This window comes from Pan paniscus, chromosome 3, assembly GCF_029289425.2.
Source record: "Pan paniscus chromosome 3, NHGRI_mPanPan1-v2.0_pri, whole genome shotgun sequence".
Taxonomy (NCBI): domain Eukaryota; kingdom Metazoa; phylum Chordata; class Mammalia; order Primates; family Hominidae; genus Pan; species Pan paniscus.
The window spans coordinates 147,297,048-147,320,064 of record NC_073252.2 but is presented as its reverse complement, the minus strand read 5'-3'; the positions used below and the strand labels follow the sequence as shown (position 1 = coordinate 147,320,064).

Genomic DNA, 23,017 nt, shown 5'->3' with positions numbered 1-23,017 from the left:
GAATGCTTCATGGTGATACATATATATGTATAATTTATAAGAATGTAAAATGTTTTTAATTTGAATTTTTAACCTGAAATAAGTATCTAATGCTACAGTTAATAAATGAGTAAATGTAAGACCCATTATTTCCCTCAACTGCTTCCAAATGTAATTCACATTAAGATCCTGGTTTTGCGTATGTTTTAGTTTGCTGTAATAATTTCTCAAGTTTTCCCACATGCCTGTGCCTCTCCAGAAAAAGGACACTTTGCATCTTAAAAATGTTAATAAAATAAAAGTATCATTTACATAAATTTCTATTATTGTTCAAAAATTTAAGTATTATTCATATTTGAGCCAGTAAGCTCTTTTGAATGGAGCATATTAAATAAAACTAGCATCATGGATTCAATTATTTCATGGACCAGTTAGCTTACCGCAAAGAATCCATTCTGTTTCATTGCTCAAGAATAAATTCCTTTTTAAAGACAGCTTTTTTATAAATATATCTCAGAGTTCATAAGAGTCACCAAATGAGAGAGTGTGAACAGCTTATTCCAAATTTCTCAGGACAACTAATAAAAGAAAAAAAAGCTTTGAGCTATATTTTTAGTATTTTAAGTCAGTAACATGACAATTTTATTCAAAACATTACATGTTTGAATATAATGATTCTCACATATTTGTTCTTAGTCCTTGGTGATTTATCTGAAAGTAAGATAAAATAATGTCAAGATTTTTGAGGGAAAATGCTACACAATTGAGAAGTAGATGTTATTCTTTAGTTTGTAATGCTGATCTAAACCTCTTGGGAGTAAATATAGGGAAAAACATTTTTCTTTAAAACCAGATCAGTAGCAGATCGTATGACAAAATAAATGAATGGGCAGCTGTATTTCTCAGGGAAAAAATGATATTCCTTTTTTATTTTCAACTGCAATCTTAAATGAAACATGTTGATGCTGCTTGAAACATAAACGTCCCTTTAAAAATCGGAATCAAGATCCCAAATTTTAGGGTAAATCATCAGAGAAACAGCTGTTAGCCTGTTATGAAAGGGCTGCATAGAGTAACGATACAGATAAAAAGGCTGAAGTCATGAAACCTTTTGTTTTACTGCCCAATGATGATAACAATTACCCTAAGCACAGGCAACATTTAGCAGAATGATTAAATTGCTTCTCTGTAAGTTATCATTTTGACCAGAAAGTGAGGCTGTATATTTGATCTTACCAGGTTCTTTTATTAGGATCATATTTTTAACTATCAGGTGGATGGTTTATTATATTGACTTCAATCTTAATTTTTAAATTATATACCTGGAGTATCAAGTGTGTACAAACTAAAAAGCATGATAATTTAGATGAGAAATAACTACGTATATGTTTTATGTCTAAAACTGAAGGATGCACATAAATATTTATATCTAAATGTGGTTACAACTAACTTACATGAGCCTGTGAAGGAATCCAGGTTTATCCTACCTTGACAGTCCTGTTGCGCATTTGGCCGCCATTTTTTTCAGTCACTTATATTTGATTAATTCTAGTCTTTGAACCAAGAAGACCACACTAATGTTCAGGAAAGAAGTGCCCCTGAAGGCCTGTCCACAGGTTATATTGTTCACAAGGAAGAGCTGATTGTCACCAAAATGTCTCTTGATCATGCTTCAGGGTTAAAGGAAAATAATGAATATTGTAACTATGATCCAGTCACAGTGTATTATACATTATTTTAGACATGATTCTTATAAAGGTTATTTCCAACCCAAATGGGAATGGACATTGACAGAAAGGGGATAATTTAATGAACAGTAGTTCTTTATTTTAATGTAGTCAAAGTCAACCATCTTTTCTTCTTTGTTCTATTTCTGAAGACTATTTCAATGCATTATCTGAACTACGTTATATGAACTTTTGTCCTATTTCCTCAAGACAATGCAATATGTTAGGCTCATATTTGTTATCAATTTAACTAATATCTTCTCTCAATTTGCTATGTACCACTAAAAACAACCTGTTCATTATTTCCTTCGATTCATTTTATCTTAGTGCCTGCTAATCTGTTTTTTTTTCAGTTTTCATATAATTTTTTAATGCAATCTTCTTTAAATCCCCATTAATAGAGTGATAGCTGGTCTCCAATTTTCTTTATCCTTTAAGCTTGTTATCCTATGAAAGAAATTAAATACAGCACAGTGGACTGCATACACATTTATAAATGATGTGAGCCTATCTTTATTCAAGCAATTAATCTTGCTCTTTTAGAAGAAACCCAAAGGGAAATAACCCGAGTTGTCTTATATTTCCAGGAAACATCATGCACAAAACAGAGGGATTTACTGTTTACTATATCTCAAATGTTAGAAATATATCACCCAAACAGCACTTTTCTCCCAAATGCAAATTATTAGATAACCTGATTGATAAATGTTTACTTGATCTAGAAATCAGCTTAAACTGACAAATTTATATATTATAGAAAAAGTGTGCTATTTACACATTCATTTTTAAAATTATGCCATGAGAATTTAAAAAAGAACCAAATATGTCTTTCCAAATGTCTTTAATTCATCTGGATAATAGAGGAAGATAATATAAATATATGTAGCCTTTCTCCTTTGAATTGATAGCCAAACCTCTAAACTGTTGAAGGCAGCAATATGTCTGGCTAAAATACTATGTTATGCACTGGGAATTTAGCTTTATCAGGAATTATTATGCATTATTTTTGATCCTTTTAATGAATACTTTTACAAATTAGAAACTTAAAGTAGTTCCTGAATTATCAATCTCCCCTACTGACATCCTACTAATAAAATAAGAATTTATCACATTTAAGCTTTCTTTTACTTCTCCTTCCAAACATCTCCCTATATGAAAAAAATTAATAGTTAAAAATATTTTCAAGGATTCTAGCATTTGTACTTTTTCTACAAGTCTTACAGTTCTTTGACCTTGTAGTCTGATGTATTTAAATGGGTTGAATGCTTGCCAGTTTTCTTCCTTTCCTTTCCTTTCCTTTCCTTTCCTTTCCTTTCCTTTCCTTTCCTTTCCTTTCCTTTCCTTTCCTTTCCTTTCCTTTCCTTTCCTTTCCTGCTGTTTTACCATTGGCTTCTTGATTCTTTAGTTATTTTAATTCAATTTTATTGCGCTCTATTTTAGCAAGACTTAGTATTTCATTTCGTTTTATTCCAAGAAGAGGTTGTAGGTGCTATATTTTCTGAGAATGTTTTTTGGTGTCTTTATACTTGGCTTCATATAAAACTTTTGATTACACAATTTTCTCAACTTTATAAGTATTTTTCTTATTTCGTTGAATGTTGTTTTAGAAAATCTAAAGCCAGCTGTTATTGCCTGTTGGAAGTGATTTGGATTCCCAAAGGACACTTTTTATATCCTTAAGTTTATTAAGCTTGTCCTGAACTTCATGATGTACAAACTTGACTAGACTATGATTTCCAGTTATTCAATCAAACACTAATCTAGATGTTGCTGCAAAAGATATTTTCTAGATTCGATTGAAGTTCATGATCAATTGACTTTGAGTAAGGGAGATTATCCTAGATAATCTGGGCAGACCTGGTACAATGAGTTGAAAGGGCTTTAAAACAGAACTGAGGCTTCCCTGAAGAAATCCTGCCTGTGAATAGTAACATCAGCCATGCACAAGAGTTTCAACTTGCTTTTCCTGGTGGCCTGCTTTGTGGACTTAGGACTTGGCTAGTCAAGCACACAACTGCATAAACCTATTCCTTGCAATAAATTCCTTTCTCTCTCTCTCTCTCTCTCTCTCTCTGTGTGTGTGTGTGTGTGTGTGTGTGTGTGTGTGTATTGAGAGATAGCCTGCTAGTTCTTCCTCTATATCAGTTGAACACTGACTAATATAGATTATCTTAAAATGTAGAATTGATCAGTGTGTGAAGGCTGCGATATGGAGGAGCCTTACAGAAAAAGCCTAGATTTCCTTGAACAGACCATTAGTAGAATTATGGATGTCAAAGATTCTGCTCATAAGGACTCAAAAAGAAGTGAGGAGCATGGTAAGGAAAACCTAAATTATCTTAGAGAATATCTAATTATAAACAGACTGTTAGTAGAAATATGGAAGTTAAAGATGCTACAATTGAGAGCCCAAGAGGAAATGAGGTGCATGCTATTGGTAACTGGACGAGAAGAGATTCTTGTTATGTAGTGGCAGAAAGCTTAATTAGTGGAATAATGTCCTGCAGTTACATAGGAGGAGAATTTTCCAGATACGGCCTTGGACATTCAGTCGAGCACAGTTTTAACCAGAATTGAATGTGCAGCCTGTTTTTGTTTGTTTTTGTTTTTCGGGTTTTTTTTTTGTTGTTGTTGCTTATAGTAAAATGCCAGGGAAAATTGCTTTTGAAAGAAGTACTGTTGCACAAAAAGGAGCCAGGACTAGATGATTTGGAAAATTCCAATCCATCCAGATTGTGAAAAATGCTAAAATAAAGATTCACTGTCAGGAAAGCATATTCTAGAGGGACAACTGAGATATGGCTGGACAAACTTTTGCTGATACCTCAGAAAGATCAAAAAGAGAATTTAGTCACACAAAGGCTCTTTGAAAAGAATAAATGTGTGACTCACAAGTCTCATTAGTTATCAAGCAGCAGCTAGAAATGAGGATAGTTTTCTTAGTTTGTTTTGTGCTGCTATAACAGAATACCTGACTGAGTAATTTATAAGGAACAGATAGGTATTTTCTCACAATTATTGAGGCTAGAAAGTCCAAGATCAAGGTGCTAGCAACAAGTGATGGCCTTCTTAATCTATGATAACATGGTGGAAGGTAGAAGTGCAAAGGCACAAAAAGGGCTGAACCTAGGGCATTAATCCCACCCATGAGGGCTGTGCCCTCATGGCCCAATCACCTTCCAAAAGTCCCACCTGTCAATACTGCCACAATGGCAACTAAATGTCAAGCTGAATTTTGGACAAAACAAACATTCAAATCATAGGAATGGGATTATACAGGAAAGATTTGTGGAGAAGTCTCTTGTCTAATGAAGTGAATTCCCATAATACACATGAGACCTCAGGATTTTTGAAAAATTTAAATCAGTAGAACACTGCCAGCTTGGACCAAAAGTGACAGAAACCGTATTAATGGAAAGAAGGCTTCTGGACTCCCAAAAGTGTACAGGCAGGAAATAGACTATTAAAATGACTCAGCTGCTAACCCATGCTACTTTTCATGAAAAAAGAAGGATGACTTAGAAGGCAGAGCTGAAAACCACAGAGGATTATTCTCAGACTTAGAAATGTTCTCAAGTTTGCCCAGCTGGGTTTTAAAATGGCTTGGGATCAGTAACCCTTTTTCTTTTTCTTTTATCTCATTTTGAATAGGAATTGCTTATTCCTGTCTCATCAAGGTATTTTGTGAGCAGATAACTTATTCTTGAGTTTCACAGGTCCATAAATGGAGAGGAATTATGCATCAAGATGGATTATACCCAGGGCTTCACCCATGCCAAATTTAGATGTGTCAACTCTAGACAGTCTCTTTTATTTAGGTGTTAATTTTATTGTTTCTGTTATATATTCTTTAAAGTTATTGGAAGTTGTAGGAATTTTCATGCTTCAGTAAAGATGCAGTTATATTTTTGGTTGATTAAAATATACTTTATCTTGGCATTGTGGGAGAGGAAAAGGGAAAATCTTTGCTCTTATTGTGTCTCTTTTAACTAGGAAAATGATTACCTATTAATGCATATAAATAAATCAGGGCCAGGAAATTGTACATTTGTTAAGTAAGTAAATTCTTCCATTTATAAATTGATTTGTATCCAATCATGTTTCGGAAAGAATTTAAAATAATCTTAACATTAGTATAATCAATAAACAAGCCTTAAATTATAGACATCTTGAACAGGATTGAGAAATCTAAATAAGTCTGGAAAACGAAGTCTAAAAAGTTAAAGAATGGCTCAATTCTGAAAGACAGCACTTATTTTTAAAAATTAATACATAAATTTAAAAAAACATTTATTTGGAATTCATTTCAAAAAATCCATCAGGAAAAATTCTCACTTGTTTGGAGTTCATTTTTTACTGAAATAGCGTGGTATTACTTTTGCCTCTTGAATGTAGAAAGAGGCTTAAGCACAAGAAAAGGAAAAAAATGTATATATTTTTGCATGTCAGGGCTAATGTAATTGTTGAGTAAATGCATAAAGCTAAGCTTGTTATAGTCAACTGCCAATTACTGCAGTTTTTCTTAGGGATTTAAATAGTATGGGAAAATAATACTTAAAATATTTAACTGTAATTAACTGCAATGTTTAGCTCAAAATACATTTAAAACTGATATTAGTAATGAATAGCTTAAAAATTCATAGAGTTGCCCTCTGCCCCTTAAGGATATAGAAAAATAACCAAAATGATGCGATTTGTCTCAGGAAAAACAAAAGGACTGGGTAATTCAAATTTAATTTAACAATTAAGAATAGCTACACTTGCTGGGCGCTGTGGCTCACGCCTGTAATCCCAGCATTTTGGAAGGTCAAGGCGGCAGATCACCTGAGGTTGGGAGTTTGAGACCAGCCTGACCAACATGGAGAAACCCCGTCTCTACTAAAAAAAAAAAAAAAAAAAAAAAAAGGCCAGGCATGGTGGCACATGCCTGTAATCCTAGCTACTCGGGAGGCTGATGCAGGAGAATCACTAGAACCCGGGAAGCAGAGGTTGCAGTGAGCCGAGATTGCGCTACTGCACTCCAGGCTGGGCAACAGAGCAAAACTCTGTCTCAAAAAAAAAAAAAGAATAGCTACACTTAATTGGAAATTCGTGCATCTGACCTGTGAGGTAAATTTTTTTATTAAAGTTATCTTCCCAACAAAGTGAAAAGAAATATCTTATGGATTATGTATGCTGAGCCCAATAAAAACTGTCACTATGCTCTTAAATTTTAAGAATTTTTTGTGTTATTGTACTACTCTCACAAATGTAACTAAGGTGGGAGGAGCATTTATCTTTAGTCTTTTGTCTTTAGTCAGAGCAAAGTCTCATTAATGGATTTAACCTACCCATGTTGAGACTGAGAGATAAAAATATTTATATTTTTAAAATAGAGTACTTAAAATTAATCACTTTAATAATTTGAGATAATGTTTGTATTACTTCCAGTACACAGACACACTTATACACACAAACACACTCACACACACATGCTTTTAGAGGAAAGAAAATGCTCCTCCTAAGGAATCCTTATAATTCTATTGGAGTTATTAACTAAAAGTATTTTAGTGTTTTGGGCAGCTATAAAATTTATTTATATATAGTGATATGATATGTGTTTCTATCTAAAGCCCTTGAAGACAGGGAAAAGAAAAAGTCTTTTAGCTTCCTATATCAAATACTTGAAAGTCTATTTAACTTGTTTATTAAGCAAACAAGCAAAAAATAAGTAAATACAGAATGAAAATAAAGTTAAAATGTTAGCGTATTTCTTTATGAACTCTTTATTCCACTGAAGAAGCGAACCTTTTGAACTAACTGTAGTTTGATTATTGAACAATTAAATAGCTGTGATTCCCTAATTTTCTACTCTAAAATGGCATTTTGATTGGATTTATAAAGGTATGTATCAACAGCACAATTTTCATACATTTAACATTTAAATGTGTAGTGAAGAATATCCTGGCAAAATTTAAAATATGTGCCTGTTTTCATGACCTGAAGGGATTTAAAGGTGGTAATATTTGCTATAATTTAACATTTTTAAATAATTCATATCCTCATTTTATATTATTATTTACTCTTAGTCAAGGGTTAGAGAACATTTTCACTCTTGTTTAAGTTAAGTAATGTTGGTATTTCATTGTAATATGAGATCGGTGGTCCTAGCATTTATTTTTACAAATCATATTATTTATTGGCATATCATTTAACTGTCTTCTTAACCATTTTGTCCCTTGGTTTTGAATCTTAATATTTTCCTTCATCAATGATCTTTAAGAATGATCTTTCAGCTTAAAAGAAACTAAACGTAAGAAAGTTTCATTAATTTAAGAATGGGGCTGCTTTGGATTCACATTTCCTTGCTCAAGAAGTACATAATTTTTCATATTGATAACTTTGTATCCTCGTTTTTAAATATTACTAATGAACAGAAATAAACTTAGATAAAAATGGCATGACAAAAAAGTATGACATTCACTTATTTCAAATCAAAGAAAATGAATGCAACATAAAGTGCTTTAACTGAACACTAACAAGGTGTTAAAAGTACAGCATTTAAAAACTGGTCATTTATGCTGGGTTATAGATTATTTGTCCACCACTTCAAACTCACATATGAAAACTCCATACTAAAAACCTCACAGTATTGGCTAGTAGTCCATGAAGGATGCATTAGCAATTTAATGAATATCATTCATTATTTATTAAATATTATGCATTAAATTGCTAATTCATTGTGAATGCATAACATTCACAATGAAAGAAAACATCTACCTGTTGCCATTGTTTTTAGCCTGTATTAGTATGAAAACTATAAAATATGTTTTTTTTTTAAACCTTGCAGGTAAATTTAGTTAATAGTACCAGTACAGGGTAAAGATAAAGGATTAGGCTATTTCTATCTGTACTTATAAATACTTGTTAAAAATTGACTTCAGTAACTAGCCCTACCATTCTGGTTTAATAACCCAAGGTCACTAGTAGAGCTTTGTTAGCCACAAGTCTCCCTGGTACACTTAGGACTGGTTCTGACCTTAATAATTTATACATTTGCCCTTTTTAAAGTATTGTGTCTGGGCTGGCATTTGTGTGAAGGGGCAGGTACGTTAGAAAGAACTTGAAACTTTAAAATATCCTGGAAATTTAGGAATCTCCAGGGTTCAATGTAAATTATTGTTCTTTCATCTGAGATGTTCTTGCCCATGCATTTTGAGTGTTGAAATATCCTTCGGTAATACATACAAAGGAGGAACAGTTGCGACAATAGATGCTCTTTCTTTTTATTATGCTCACTTAGACTGTAAAGCTGTCTGCCATCTTTATGTCAATTTTCTAATATTATTTATTTATTTTTAAAATCACTGTGATTCTTGAAGTACAACCCTGGAGCCACTGTCTTAAATAATCCAGGCTCTGCAGGAGGGAGGCACCAAGCTCTCAATAACACAGCACATTGTTTGGGAGAGGAAGGGAAGGGCAACTTTGAGTTCTCTGAAAACTCCTCATCCACCCTGAATATTAAGCATAACGAGCCTCACTTATCTGAGAAGAGGGGAAAACTAGAGGTGGTGTAGAGTTCCTATTGTGGGATTTTATACTAGCCATTATTCTTAGCGAACTGAGAGGGCCATCATCAGTTTATAAATGGTGGTTTTGACCTGAGGGCTTTTCAATAGCTGCTACAAAATAAATTTTTGTGGAGAAGACCAACATCAGTAAACCTCCAGGAAACAGCTATATGCTGCTCTCAGAGGGCTGACCAGCAGAGTACACTTTACAGGTACAGCTGTAGAAGGATTTAAAAAGATTGGAAGGGTGATAGCAACGGGAGAGACCACCAGTTCACTCATAACTATTGAAGTGCTGACAGTCTCCTGATACCAGGAACCATTGGTTAAAACAATATGCACTGTGGTTTAAAAGAAAGGCTTTGAAGTTAGACAGAATAGAGAATAAATTCTGGTTTCACCACTTACCAGCTAGGAGGCATTGAAAATGCCCTGTAACCTCCCTATGCTTCAGTATCTTGAGCTGTGTTGTATGATAATATTGACCTCATAGGATTGTCAGCAAATTAAACATATTCTGATTTTAGAATTAAATTAGCAAATATATATAACCTGCTTTGCACCCCTGTTGTATACTAAGCTCTCAATAAATACTGGCAACTATGTTATATACATTTGCTAATTTAAAAAACTTCAGATATTGCATATGTGGCCTGGTGAGGTAGGGGTAAGGAAGAGCTCTTATTCTTTTGAGTTCTAAGAGTAGTGTATTGCTACATCTAAATCCCTTATGGCAATATTGACTTAGTATATCAAAAAAGAAGCAGTCCATAAACAGCAAAAATTATTAATATCAGAAACAAATTAAATTCCTGCTTTTATCTTGGGATGGCATGTGTAATGAAATATAAAGAAGAGAGTTTTACCAGCTATATGCCTTTTGAAATGAGAAAATGTTTATTTTTAGTTAACTTTGCAATTATGAAAGAAGGTACAATCATTTAAGTTTGTGTAAGTTCCAAGGCTCCATTGACACTATCAATTGGAAATGGGGAATTAGCAAGACTCTAAGCTACAAACCTTCAATATGTGTCTAATGTTACATTTATCTTTATGTTATCCTTGCAAATTCAACACTCCATTGACTTCATGTGTTTCTATTAGTCTTCAATCAGGATAAGCTAGTGGGAGAAAGTGGCAGTTCTATATTCACCACTACTTAGATTTTAGTGTAGGCATTTTATTTGACCTGATATTGCAGCATATGAAAAATATAGGTAAATAATTGTAACACAGTGGTAAGGATTTGTGTATCTAAACACATCTAAACATAGAAAAGGTACAGTAAAAATACAGTATCCAAAACAAAACATGATACACCTATATAGGGCACTTAACATGAATGGAGCTTGTAGGACTGAAATTTGCTCTAGGTGAGTTGGTGAGTGAATGTGAAGGCCTAGGACATGACTGTACACTACTGTAGACTTTATAAACACTGAACACTTAGCCGACACTAACTTTATAACAACAGTTTTCTTTCTTCAATAAAAAAATTAACCTTAGCTTATTATATTTTACCTTATAAACTTTTAAATTTCTTTGTAACTTTTTGACATTTTGTGATAACGCTTAGCTGAAAACACAAATAGATTGTACAACTGTAAAAAAATATATTCTTTGTTTGCATTCTTATTCTGTAAGCCCTATTTTAGGATTTGTTTATATTTTTTGTTTTTTTTAGCTTCTTATTACAAATAAACACACAAACATACACATTAGCCTTGGCCTACACAGGATCGTCAATATTCACTGTCTTTCTCCTCCACATCTTGTCCCACTGTAAAATCTTCAGGGCCAATAGCAGCATGAAGCTGCCATCTCCTATGATAACAATGCTTTCTTCTGGAATAGCTCGTGAAGGACATGCCTGAGGCTGTTTTACTGTTTTTTTTTTTTTTTTAATAAGTAGAAGGAGTACACTGTAACATAAAGTTAAAAATTATAGTATGGTAAATACAGAAACCACTAACAGCCATTTATGATAATAAATGTAAATAGTTGCATGTTCTGTACATTAATATTACTGGCAGTGCAGTAACATTGTTTACACCAGCATCATCATAAACATGTGAGTAATTCATTGTGCTACAATGTTACCACAGCCAGGACTTCACTAGGCATTTTAGCTCCGTTTTGTATCTGGTCCATCATTACTGAAATGTTGTTATGCAGCACATGACTATATTTCAAAGCCCATTAAGAATTAGAACCCAGTTCTGTCTGTATCAGTTAGGGTCCACTTAGCAGATAGAAACAACATAGTAATTTAAGCAGGAAAAGTCTAATATAGTAGTTATTAACTATGACAGAGATTGGAGTAAATGTGATTTTCTACTAAGGGGTAAAATAACTCTAATAATTGACAAGAGCAGATATAGGGACCCCTTGGTCTGAGGCAGAGCACCTGAGGAAAGAACAAATGTTTACAAAGTCCACCCATGGGGAGTCAGTGAATGGTGGAGTACACGGAGCTGGCATTCTAGTGGCACTCATGGAGAAGCTACTCTGGAGATCTGGGGCAAACTCTCTGTAGGGTGATGTCACATTGTGGAACTCAATGGGAAGCCGTTCATAGGAAGGTCCTGCACTGGTGGAACTATCTAGGAAGCGCCCAGTGATGGGAGGAGGGGAGTGCCCTCTGAGATGCCAGAGAAGTTGCAGGAGCCTTCTGAGAGACCCACCAGATCCAGAAAGAACCCATTCATCCTCTAGTTCTCTCCATTGCCCAATTTGTTTTATACTTAAAATCATGCCATATTGTGAGGAAGAAGTGTTCTAGCCTCACAAGCAGGACAGTAAAGGATGGATTTGGATCTGTGAGGCAATAGATGGATACCTGGTACACTGCTTGCCATCAAATCACGTCATATGGCCTTATATTCACTGTGCCAGAAAATATGACATGTAACAAAATAAAGGAGACTAAGAGGAAAGGAGGGAAATATATGTAATTGGGTTATAAGTGGAGATTTACATTAGTGTCTCTCTTTTCTTTAAAATGTTTCTAGGCAGAATCACTTTAAGTCCTCAGGAGACTGCTTTGTTGAATTTTAGGACCCTGGCTTATCAACCAAAAACTAGAATTACAAACTGGAGGCCCAATGGGCATACCAGAGATTTTTCGCTGTGCAATTTAAATTATTGTTTAATTCCAGCTTTCTCAGCTACTAGTTAATACAGGTCATGTTCAGCTGACAAAGATTCATTTGCAAATAAGAGCTTCCTTAGGTATCTGAAGCCTACTTGCATCATTTATAGACTGTGAAATTTAGGCAAGTTATTTAACTTCTCTGGGTCTCAGTTTGTACATGTAAAAGGAATAATAATAGGACTTACCTTACAGGTATGTTATGAAAATTAAATATGTTAATATTTTAAAGCACTAGGAATAATCCTTTGCACATAATATGTGCTATACAAATGTTTGCCAGATAAAAATAATTCAGTCACAGCAATATGCATTTTATATTTTCTTAAAAACCATAGCCTAGGAATATTAATTATTTTAGTAGTTCCAATATATGGAACTCTATATTTACTCAACATTTTTGTCAGATTAGTCTGATTCCATTGTTAAATAGAAATTAAAAGTAAGAATATATGGTTATGTTATAGATTCTATAATGTGAATGCTGTTCGTTGGGTATCTTATTTTTTTTCACAGCCTTAACAATACTGCTTCAAGCTGATAGTGGCTTAAGACGGTATTAGTAAAGCCCTTACTCTTTAGTTTTTGCTTGGAATTAACAAGAAGGTTTTTGGTAAAGTAACTTTGACTAAAAAAAAAGACATGTTTTCAGTGTGACCTGTTGTATCCAAATGTTAGTTTTTAATTTGCATCCCTTAAAAGAAGCAAGTATGAGAGTCTGTAAAATGTCTAAAATTTTATATATTTTATCTTTTCTTTATAGATGGCAAAGAAAAATATTCTGAACTAATCAAAAAGTCCAAAGCAATTGAAATGTTATTTACACTCTATCCTCCTGAAGGTGCACATGTGCCTGACAGTACACTACTCAAGTCGACTTGGTTGAGACCCATAGTAAATGGGGAAGAAGGTTATAGATATATAGGTAAGATATTGAACCTTATTTTTTATTGTAAAGAAGAAGTGATACCTTATAATATTAAATATATAACTTTATTCATCACTTAGATGATGTGGGATGATATATAGATCTTATAGAATGTTCTCTTTACTTCTTAGATACTCTGCCTGCAATTTAAAAAGGGGCTATTTTATGCTTTGGTGCCTCCACTAGAATAGTGGAACTACATTGTGCCTGTCTATTCACTAGTTGATGGAAATTTGGGTTGTTTTCACTTTTGCATTACTACCAGTAATGCTGCTATGAACATTGATGTTCAGGACTATGTTTAGACATTTGTTTGCATTTCTGTTGGCTAACCTGTTTTCCAGTCATTATAACATTTCATATTACCACCAACTGCAGAGATATGAGAGTTGCATTTGTTCCACAGCTCTATCAACAGTTGGTACAATCAGTCTTTCTAATTTTAGCCAATCTAATACATGTATATTGGTAGCTTTTTGTGGTTTTAATTTGCATTTCTCTAGTAAATAATGTTATTTGGCTTCTTTTCAAGTATTTGCTATTTGTATGTCTTTGTTGAAGTGTCTATTCAAAACTTTTGATTATTTTCATATTATTTATTAATGTTTATTAAGTTTTGAGAATCCTTTAGATATTCTGAATACAAATAATTTAACCTATATATGCTTTGTGAATATTTTCTCCCAGTGTATAGTTTGTCTTTTCTGTCTTTTAATAGTATCTTTTGAAGAGCAGAAGTTTTCAATTTTGATAAAGTACCATTTACTATGTGTTTCTTTATTGCATGCTTTTGCTGCCATATCCAATAAGTGTTGGCCTGGATTGTAGTAATAAGGTTTTCTTCTATAAATTTTATAGTTTTAGGTTTATATTTCAGTGTGTGGTTGATTTGGGGTTAATTTTTATATATGGCTCAAGATATAAATTGAAGTTCTTTTTTAATACTTTGATATCACAAACTTTCCAACAGAAGTATTTGTTGAAAAGACCATTTTTCTATAAATTAACTTCACAGTTTTGCAAAACCAAATAGTCAAAGAAGATATATAGATAGCAAATGAGCACATGAAAAGATGATCAACATCATTAGTCATCAGGGAAATGCAAATTTAAACTACAGTGAAATACTACTTCTCACTTATTAGAAAGGCTAAGAAAATTTTTTAATCTAATGATACCAAACAAGGAGGTGGAATACCTCAAACACTCACACATTACTGGTGGAGATGCAAAATAATACAGCCACTTTGAAAATATTTTGATACTTTCTTATAAATTAAATATATTCTAATCATAAAGCCTAGCCATTCTATTCCTAGGTAATTACCCAAAATAAAAGAAAACATTTATTTACACAAAGCATATATATACACAATATATATAAATAGGCAATATATACAATATATCATATATGTAACATATATATGTACACACACATACACATATATATATATATAAAATCAACATTATTCAAAGTTGCCAAAAGCTGGAAACAACACAGCTGTTCTTCAACTGGTGAATGAATGAACAAAATTTGGTTCATCCATAAAAATTTGGTTCAGCAGATTTGGAGGAGTGAACTATTGATATACACAACATGGATGAATTTCAAATGCATCATATTAAGTGAAAGAAGCCAGAGTCCCAGGCTATGGTATAATTCCATTTAAGTGGCACTTTGGAAAAAGCAAACCTATAGGAACAAGGATCAGGCCTGTGATTGCTAGGGCTTAAATTTGATGGTAGTGTTTTACTACAAAGAGGCAGCATGAGGGAGTTCTTAGGGTGATGGAACCATTCTGTATCTTGATTATGATAGTGATGACATAATTATAAATAAGTCAATACCCATAGAATTGTACACCAAAAGGAATGAACTTTACTATAAGTAAAATGTTTTAAAATAAACACAAAATTAAAAGAGAAGCATTTATATAAATGGCCAAAAAGTCCATAAGAAGATGTGTACCGTCATTAGTCATAGGGAAACGTGAATTAAACCACAGTGAGATATCACTATATATCTAAAAAAATGGCTAAAGTTAAAAAGATTGGCCATATCAAGTGTCAGCAGGGATGAGCAGCAACTGGAACACTAATATCATGCTAGCACAAATATAAAATGGTAAATACACTTTGCAAAATATTTTGCATTTATTTATCTATTTTCTTTTCTTCTTTTTGAAAGAGAATCTCGCTTTGTAGCCCAGACTGGAGTGCAGTGGCACAATCTCGGTTCACTGCAACCTCTGTCTCCCAAGTTCGAGTGATTCTTGTGTCTCAACCACCCAAGAAGCTGGGATTACAGGTGCCCACCACCACACCCAGCTAATTTTTGTAATTTTTTTTAGTAGATTTGGGGTTTTACCATGTTGGCCAGGCTAGTCTCAAACTCCTGACCTCAAGTGATCTGCCCGCCTCAGCCTCCTAAAGTGCTGAAATTACAGGCATGAGCTACTGCGCCTGGTCAATTTTTTATAAAATTAAACATACATCTGCCATACAACCAGGCATTACACTTCTACATCTTTATCCCAAAGAAAAGAAAGTATATGTCTATTCAAAAACTTGTATATGAATATTCATAAAACTTTTTGTAAAAGACTCAAACTAATAGAAACAACTCAAATAACTACTTACAGATGAATGGGTAAACATATTGTGATATATCCATGTAGAATACTCAGCAGTATAAAAGAAAAACCTGGATACCTTTGATACATATAACGACAAGGCTGAATCTCAAAATAAGTATGCGAGTGAAAGAGGCCAGACAATAAAGAGTACATACTATATGATTCCATTTATGTAAAATACTAGAAAATGCAAACTGAGTAGTGACAGAAACAAATCCGTGGCTACCTGGGAATGGGGACTGGAAGTAGAAATGAGAGGTGATGGGTTAAAAAATTTGAGAGTGATGGAAATGTTTATCATCTTGATTGTGGTTATCATTTCATGGATGTACAAAGTAAAAAGTTATTAAATAGTACATTTTATGCAGTTTATTGTATATATTTTATGCCTCAATAAATCTATAAAAAGAAAGTTAAAAATATAAATATTAAAGAACCAAGGTAGGGAAGCTTTTATTTTGGTAGTATTTTTAAAAGATGTTTCCTCTTGAAGCTTTAAAACTTGCATTTTAAAACTTACTTAAAGAGAGTCACAAATTCAGTGTAATATCACTGGGCTGGTGCATACAAAGGCATATTTAAGTGCTCAGTTCTATAATAGCCTAGAGGAAGAAGAGAGAACAAAAAAGAAGGAAAATTATGAGAAAGAATAACTTAAGTTGAAAGTTTTGGGTTTAATAAGATGAATTAAGAACCTGACTGCTATTTATTTTCTCTGCAATTTTACACCTGAAATTATCAGAAGGTGACCTATATCTATTTGTGTTTGTTGTTTAGAGCCTATTTGCACTTTGTTAAAATAAACAAATTAAAAGGAAATATGCAAGTGGCATTATGTTGTTATTTTCAAACTCTGTCTTCCAAGCTTTTTGCTGATTTTTTTCTTTTTCTTTGGGTAAGTGACCAGAGCCTTGAATCTTTTTGAATTACATGGTTATTAAATTGACTGACAAGAGATTTGCAACATTTGTCTTGAAAAAGATTAGTCTATTACAGAAGTGCTTCCTAAAACTGAGTAACTCCTTAACTATAAACATTTTAGGGAAGATAGCTCTGGGAATTTATTATGTGTTCCAACATTAATACTCTACAATGTAGGTACTCCTGTTTATTGATTTCACTCTGTAAATTCAGAGATCTATCAACAGCAAGAACCAAGGAGTAAATAGAGTTACGAATGCTCCATAAATGGCTTGGGTTGCTAACAAATTACCTAGTATTAGGACCATACATTCTCTAAAAATACCTGGTACATCCATATTTTTATATCCCATATTTCCTAGAATAGTGGCTTGATTGTAACTGGAATGCTGCATAAGTCATAATTTCAACTTGCTAATAGGCACAAAGAATTTCTTCTAGATTATAATGTTATAATCTTAGACCAAGTAAAAAACAAGTCTTTAATTTTTTTCCAGGAATATATGGCTTGTCACACTTATTTTTGGAAAGGCTATTTTGGAAAGTTAGTCTTTTAACTTATCTTCGGTTGTCTTTCCTTATGCACTGTCTGTCCTCAAGCTCCCCAACCCTCTGGACTGTCACAAATATGCTCAACTTGTTTCTCTCCTTCATTAAGCTTTTGTGACTTTGGCAAATTTTTAACCTTGAAGCTGTAGATTATATTAAGGAGCATTTTAGGCCTATAATTCTTGGAATTCTAATGGAGATACCTTGAAGGGGTGGATTAGCTATTATCTTTCTAGAAAATCACTTAGGGAATACAAATGAATGATCAAATTACTTTCCCAAAGCAATGGTCCATTTTAACTGAAATGGTATTATTGTATTACTGTCAAGTTTCTCATTAGTTCAGATGCTGAGTAATATCAACGACCTCTAGTTCTACTACTTCTTTTTCATATCATTTCCAGCACTTCATATAATATATTTTACTTGCCCTTAGAATACATGGTTATTTAAATGATGTGATTAATACTAGAACCTGATTTCTTGGCCTAATTACTGTTTTTTTCCCATTAAAAAAGTACAAGGTATTTTTTATGCAATTCAGTTTGCTTCACTGTCTTTAGTCAAGACTTGATATACATTTGCTAAATTAGAATCTATCTTAGCTTTAAAGATTCCAGCAATTTAGATAATCATCCTTGACAGTCAAGGCTGATTTTTGGTGATATTCTTTAAGAATTTTCTACTTTGTAACATAAGACTTTCTTATATATCCTTTATTGCAGTTGAAACTTATTCACTAGCTACAAAATAAAGGCTATGCGTAGATTATTATGACTCTCTATTTTCTAAAATGGGCTATTTAATATATTCTTCAGAATCCCTCCTAATCCTTGATCCCTTTTGGCACTTCTCTCTGAACATTTTTCCAATTTTCTCATTTATTTTAAGGGATGAAGCTCAGAATACAACATGATAATCCAATACATGTTTGATTTATTGTGAATATAATCTTAGCTACTACTAGTTCTGCTTATATTTTTGCACTTTTTAAAGGCTTTTAAAAATACGCATCCCAGAATTTACTTGGATTTCTACCCGTATTTTTTAATCTAATTTTTTGTCATATTTTCTTGTAACTATTTGATGTGTATATAATTTATTTTGCCTTCTTAAATTTGCTATCCTGGTCAAAAACTAAGCTTAATTTTGAGCCTATTCTTTGAAGTGTTCTGTAGGATTACTGTAAAAAACTTACATTATCATTTGAAAGGAGCTCTATATATTTTATATCATTTATATCTGCTCAAGTATACAAAATGGCCTATTCTAATTTGGATAAGTTTAAATGCACTGTGTTTAGGTCAATGTCATGCTTTGCCTATAGAGTATCTGCTTGCTCGAGATGAATAATATAGTCACTGAAAAATATATTTTATGCCAAATAGGACTTGGAAAGTTGTTTGGGTATATCCTCATTCATCCCTTATTTTATCCACTATACACTGCCATCAGCCTCCAATGTCATGTTCTCTAAAGTCCTTTTGATTTTCTTTGGTAGTGGCAAATGGATGTGAATGTGTTTCCATGGTAATTGTAATTGTTGATGGGAGAAATGTTTTATGTTTACATGGCTGAGTTGGTTCAAACTTTCAACACTTGCTATACTTACATGAATCATCCAAGAGTAAGATAAAAACTATTGCAATATTGTATCTGGCTAAAGTTTTTGACTATGTTCAAGTTACAAAAAATGTATTAGGGTGATGAATTAGGTCTTTCTCATTTAGTGAAATGGTTGTGTTCTATGTGAATTCCATTTTTCCTTAAACTTCAATGATAAAATCAGAGATGTGTCTCCTACCTCCGAAGCCCAACTTCACCAAACATGTTGGAAACATTTGAGTAAGAAAATATTAAGATGGCACCAGGTCTATTAGATAAAGAAAATGTGAGTTGTACATTTACAACAATCCACCACTCAATACTGCTTAACTTTGTGAGGTGAAATTTGGAAGATTAATATTTCATTTTGATTTCTGCATCTATTTATTTAACAAGTATTAACTGAGTGTCTACTATATACTTGGCAATAAAGATTGAGAAATAACTTAGGCTTAATACCTGCCATAGAAATGTTCACATTCTAGCAGATATAAAGCAACATCAGAGTTTTGGCTGCAGTAGGTGCAGTGAGCACTGTTGTTGGTTCCTGGGTCAAATAGAATGCTTTCAAATGGGGAACTTCAAAAAATCTAGGAAGAACATCTAGAAATTAAAAAAAAGGATGACACTAACTCTCAGTATCTGAAATAAAACCCACAAATCTGAATTTACTATCTATTTAAATAAGGGGGCATTATACTGGCTAAGCATGGTCTCTGAGCAAAGCAGGCTGTTGATCTTCTATAGGGTTTTCAGGAAGAGTGGTAGCCAGTCTCCAAGATGGCTCCAAGGATGTGGTTCCTGGTTCATGCTTGTGTGTATTTTTCTTCATAGTGTATCAGGTGTTACCAATAGAATATAGCAGGTACTTCATTTTTGAGTCCAGATCATAAAAGAGAGTCTGGCTTCTTCCTTGCTCTCCCTTGGGTAAGTTGCTCTGAGGAAAGCTAGCTGCCATGTCATGAGGACACTCCAGCAGCTCTTAGAGAGGTGTATGCGGTGATGAACTGAGATCTTCTGCCTACACAAATGAGTCACTGAGTTCTATGTGAGTAATACAATGTGGAAATGGAGCCTCCAGTTCAATCCTTCAGATAACTGCAGCTCTAGTGAGAGCTTGAAGGCAGTCTCATGATAGGCCCTGAGCCTGAACCACCTAGTAAAGCTACCCAGATTCCTAACTCTCAGAAATGGTGTGAGATAAATTTTTGTTGTTTTATGCCTCTAGTTTGGGGGTAATTTGTTACACAGCAGTAGATAACTAATATAGAAAGCATGTAGGTCAGTGATTAGTGACTTTTAGCAGTGAAAGTAAAATGACACTGGATGCTGAGTGTGGTTACACAGGAAAGACTGAGTTGCTGATTAGCTTTCAGAAATGTGTTACTAGAATAAGACTTTTGTTCAGTGGTCAACTTTGAAAACCAGGAACTCCCACTGACTGGTTGGCTTTCAGAAGTGTGTTTACTAAGTTTAGCTGTCATTGGTTGATATTTAAAACCGGTTCTGAGAGTCTCTTATCACCATGATTATAGAAATATAATGGATTAATTAAATAGGTTCAAAACAAGTTCTAGTTCTAACTTGTTACCATGGCTGTAGAACTCTTAGAATATTCTTAGGAGTGTGGGGAAATGTTACACTCAAGAAACAGGGCATAAAGAAAAACAATAGGGATTGCATGTTCGTTGATATAATAGAAGCAATTAAGTATAATGCCTAGGAAAAGAGAATGAGTACATCTGGCAGTATAAAATATACATGTAGATAGATCTTGAAGTAATATTTAATAGTTATAAAATAAATCTGTATAATAGTTTGAAACGGAAATCTATTATGACTCGAGTTTTTTGAGCAAGGGGTAAACAGGGTTGGACAGATTCACAGTTCCTTGTATCTTAATATAATTGTTGTGAAGGTTAATTTTATTTGTCAATTTGACTGGGCTTAGGGATGCCCAGATGGCTGGTAACATTATTTCTGGGTGACGGTGTTTCTGGACGAGTTTAGCATTTAAATCAGTAGGCTAGGTAAAGAAGATTTCCCTCATTGAGGCAGGTGGTCATCATCTAATCTGTTGAGGATTTAAATAGAAAAAAAGGTGGAGGAAGGGCAAATTTCCTCTATCTACTTGAGCTAGGACATCCATCTTCTCCTGCCTTGGACATCAGTGCTCCTGGTTCTTGGACTTTTGGACTTGAACCAGGACTTACACCATCAACCCCCAAGATCCTAGTCCTTTGGACTCAGACTGGGACTTATACCATTGGCTCCCCTAGTTCTCAGACCTTTGGGTTTGGACCATTAGCTTCTCTGAGACACTAGGTTACAGATAGCAGACTGTGGGACTTCTTGGTCTTTGCAATGGCATGAGCTAGTCCTTCATAATCAATTTCTTTATGTATATCTCTATATAGCCTATTGGATCTGTTCCTCTGGAAATCCCTGATGGATAAAATTACTATCATGACAAGATTGTATAATTAATGTAAAGTTAATATTTATTCACTTTATACTCTTATAAGACTCAGAGCTATACATTTTATGTGCATTTTCTCATGTTATCTTCATAATCTATATGATAGCTATTATCAAGCTCATTTTACAGAGAGAGATATTATTTCCTAAAGAGGCTAAGTAACTTGCTTGAAGTCATGCAGCTACTGAATGGTACAATCAGGATTTCATTCTAACTCTAGAGCAAACATTTCCACATTAAACTGCAAGAAATATGCTTTGTTTTGATGGAGATGATATTGAATCATCAAGAAGCTATTAAATTATAATCAGTATATTCTTTTAGAATTTAGTGAGGTGTGTATAATAATCATAAGAAAATAATGCATATAGATTTATTTATAAGGATGATAATTACAGCATTGTAGTGAAAAGAAATGTTGAAACAATGCAAATGTCCAGCAATAGGGGAATAGTTAAATAAATTATGATTCATAAAGAAGATGGAATTCCATGTGACCATTACAGTTATGTCATTGAATATTTGTAGTAAAATATGAAAAATAAATTTTAATGAAAAAAGATCACAGAATAGTATATCATGTATAGTATACTCATATAGTTACATAAAATGAGTTAAGAATATATAAACTTTAATATCTAGATTTTGTGAATCCAGTGGACTTTATGTACTGTTTTAATATAACAGAAGTTTCTAATTTTTCTGCATATTCCACACATTTTGATGCACATTTATTTTTTAATGTAATAAAAGATTGAGACTTAAAAATATTATTCTGAACTTCCATATGTTATGCCATATTCCTCAATTTAAAACTAAGCTTTATTTATTTTTATATTGTTCTTTGTTGATAAATATACATTTATCTTATTTATTTTGATTTTGCTGTTAAACTATGACAAAAAGAATATGTCTACATCAAAGTAAAATACAGCCTTTCAATGAAAAGGAGAAATGAGGCCATTTTATTATGTCATATTTCAAAACTATTTAAAAATAGTTTTACATTTTAAAATACATGTGAAATATATAATATTTATTTGAGAAATCTCTGATAGTTCTATAATCTTTTGAGAAACATTCCACTTATTTATCCTTATTCCCCACTGTAATTCTCAGCCCATAGTAGGTATTTGTGCATAAACTATTTAATGTGTACATGAAGGATTACTATAGCAGCTAAGCTATGTTTTCAAACTAAGGATAAATACATTTTTATTATTTATATATTGAAATTATTTGCTCTCTCTGGGTTCATTCAAAGATTGCTATAACATATGACTGTAATGTAGTATGGCAGTTCTTTAACATTTAAATTTTTTATTTAATAAATAAAATATAAATTTACCATTGGGAGGCAAAAATCCAAGGTGAGATAAGGGCATTATTCAGTCACTCCACAAATATTTATTAAGTGTCTGTATTCAATACCCGATGATAGACATGAGGAGGATTCAAAGGTAAATAAAACATCTTCCCTCTCATGTAT

At 33.0% G+C, this 23,017-nt stretch overlaps 1 protein-coding gene across 22 annotated transcripts in view; it reads left to right on the top strand.

The window, feature by feature from the left end:
• IQCM (IQ motif containing M) overlaps positions 1 to 23,017 on the top strand; it is a 465,249-nt gene that overhangs the window by 368,721 nt on the left and 73,511 nt on the right. For all 22 annotated transcript variants that reach the window (XM_055111895.1, XM_055111891.1, XM_055111884.1 and 19 more), the window contains one exon: positions 13,174 to 13,335. In XM_055111895.1, coding sequence (XP_054967870.1) covers positions 13,174 to 13,335 — 162 coding nt within the window. The remainder of the gene's footprint in view (positions 1 to 13,173; positions 13,336 to 23,017) is intronic.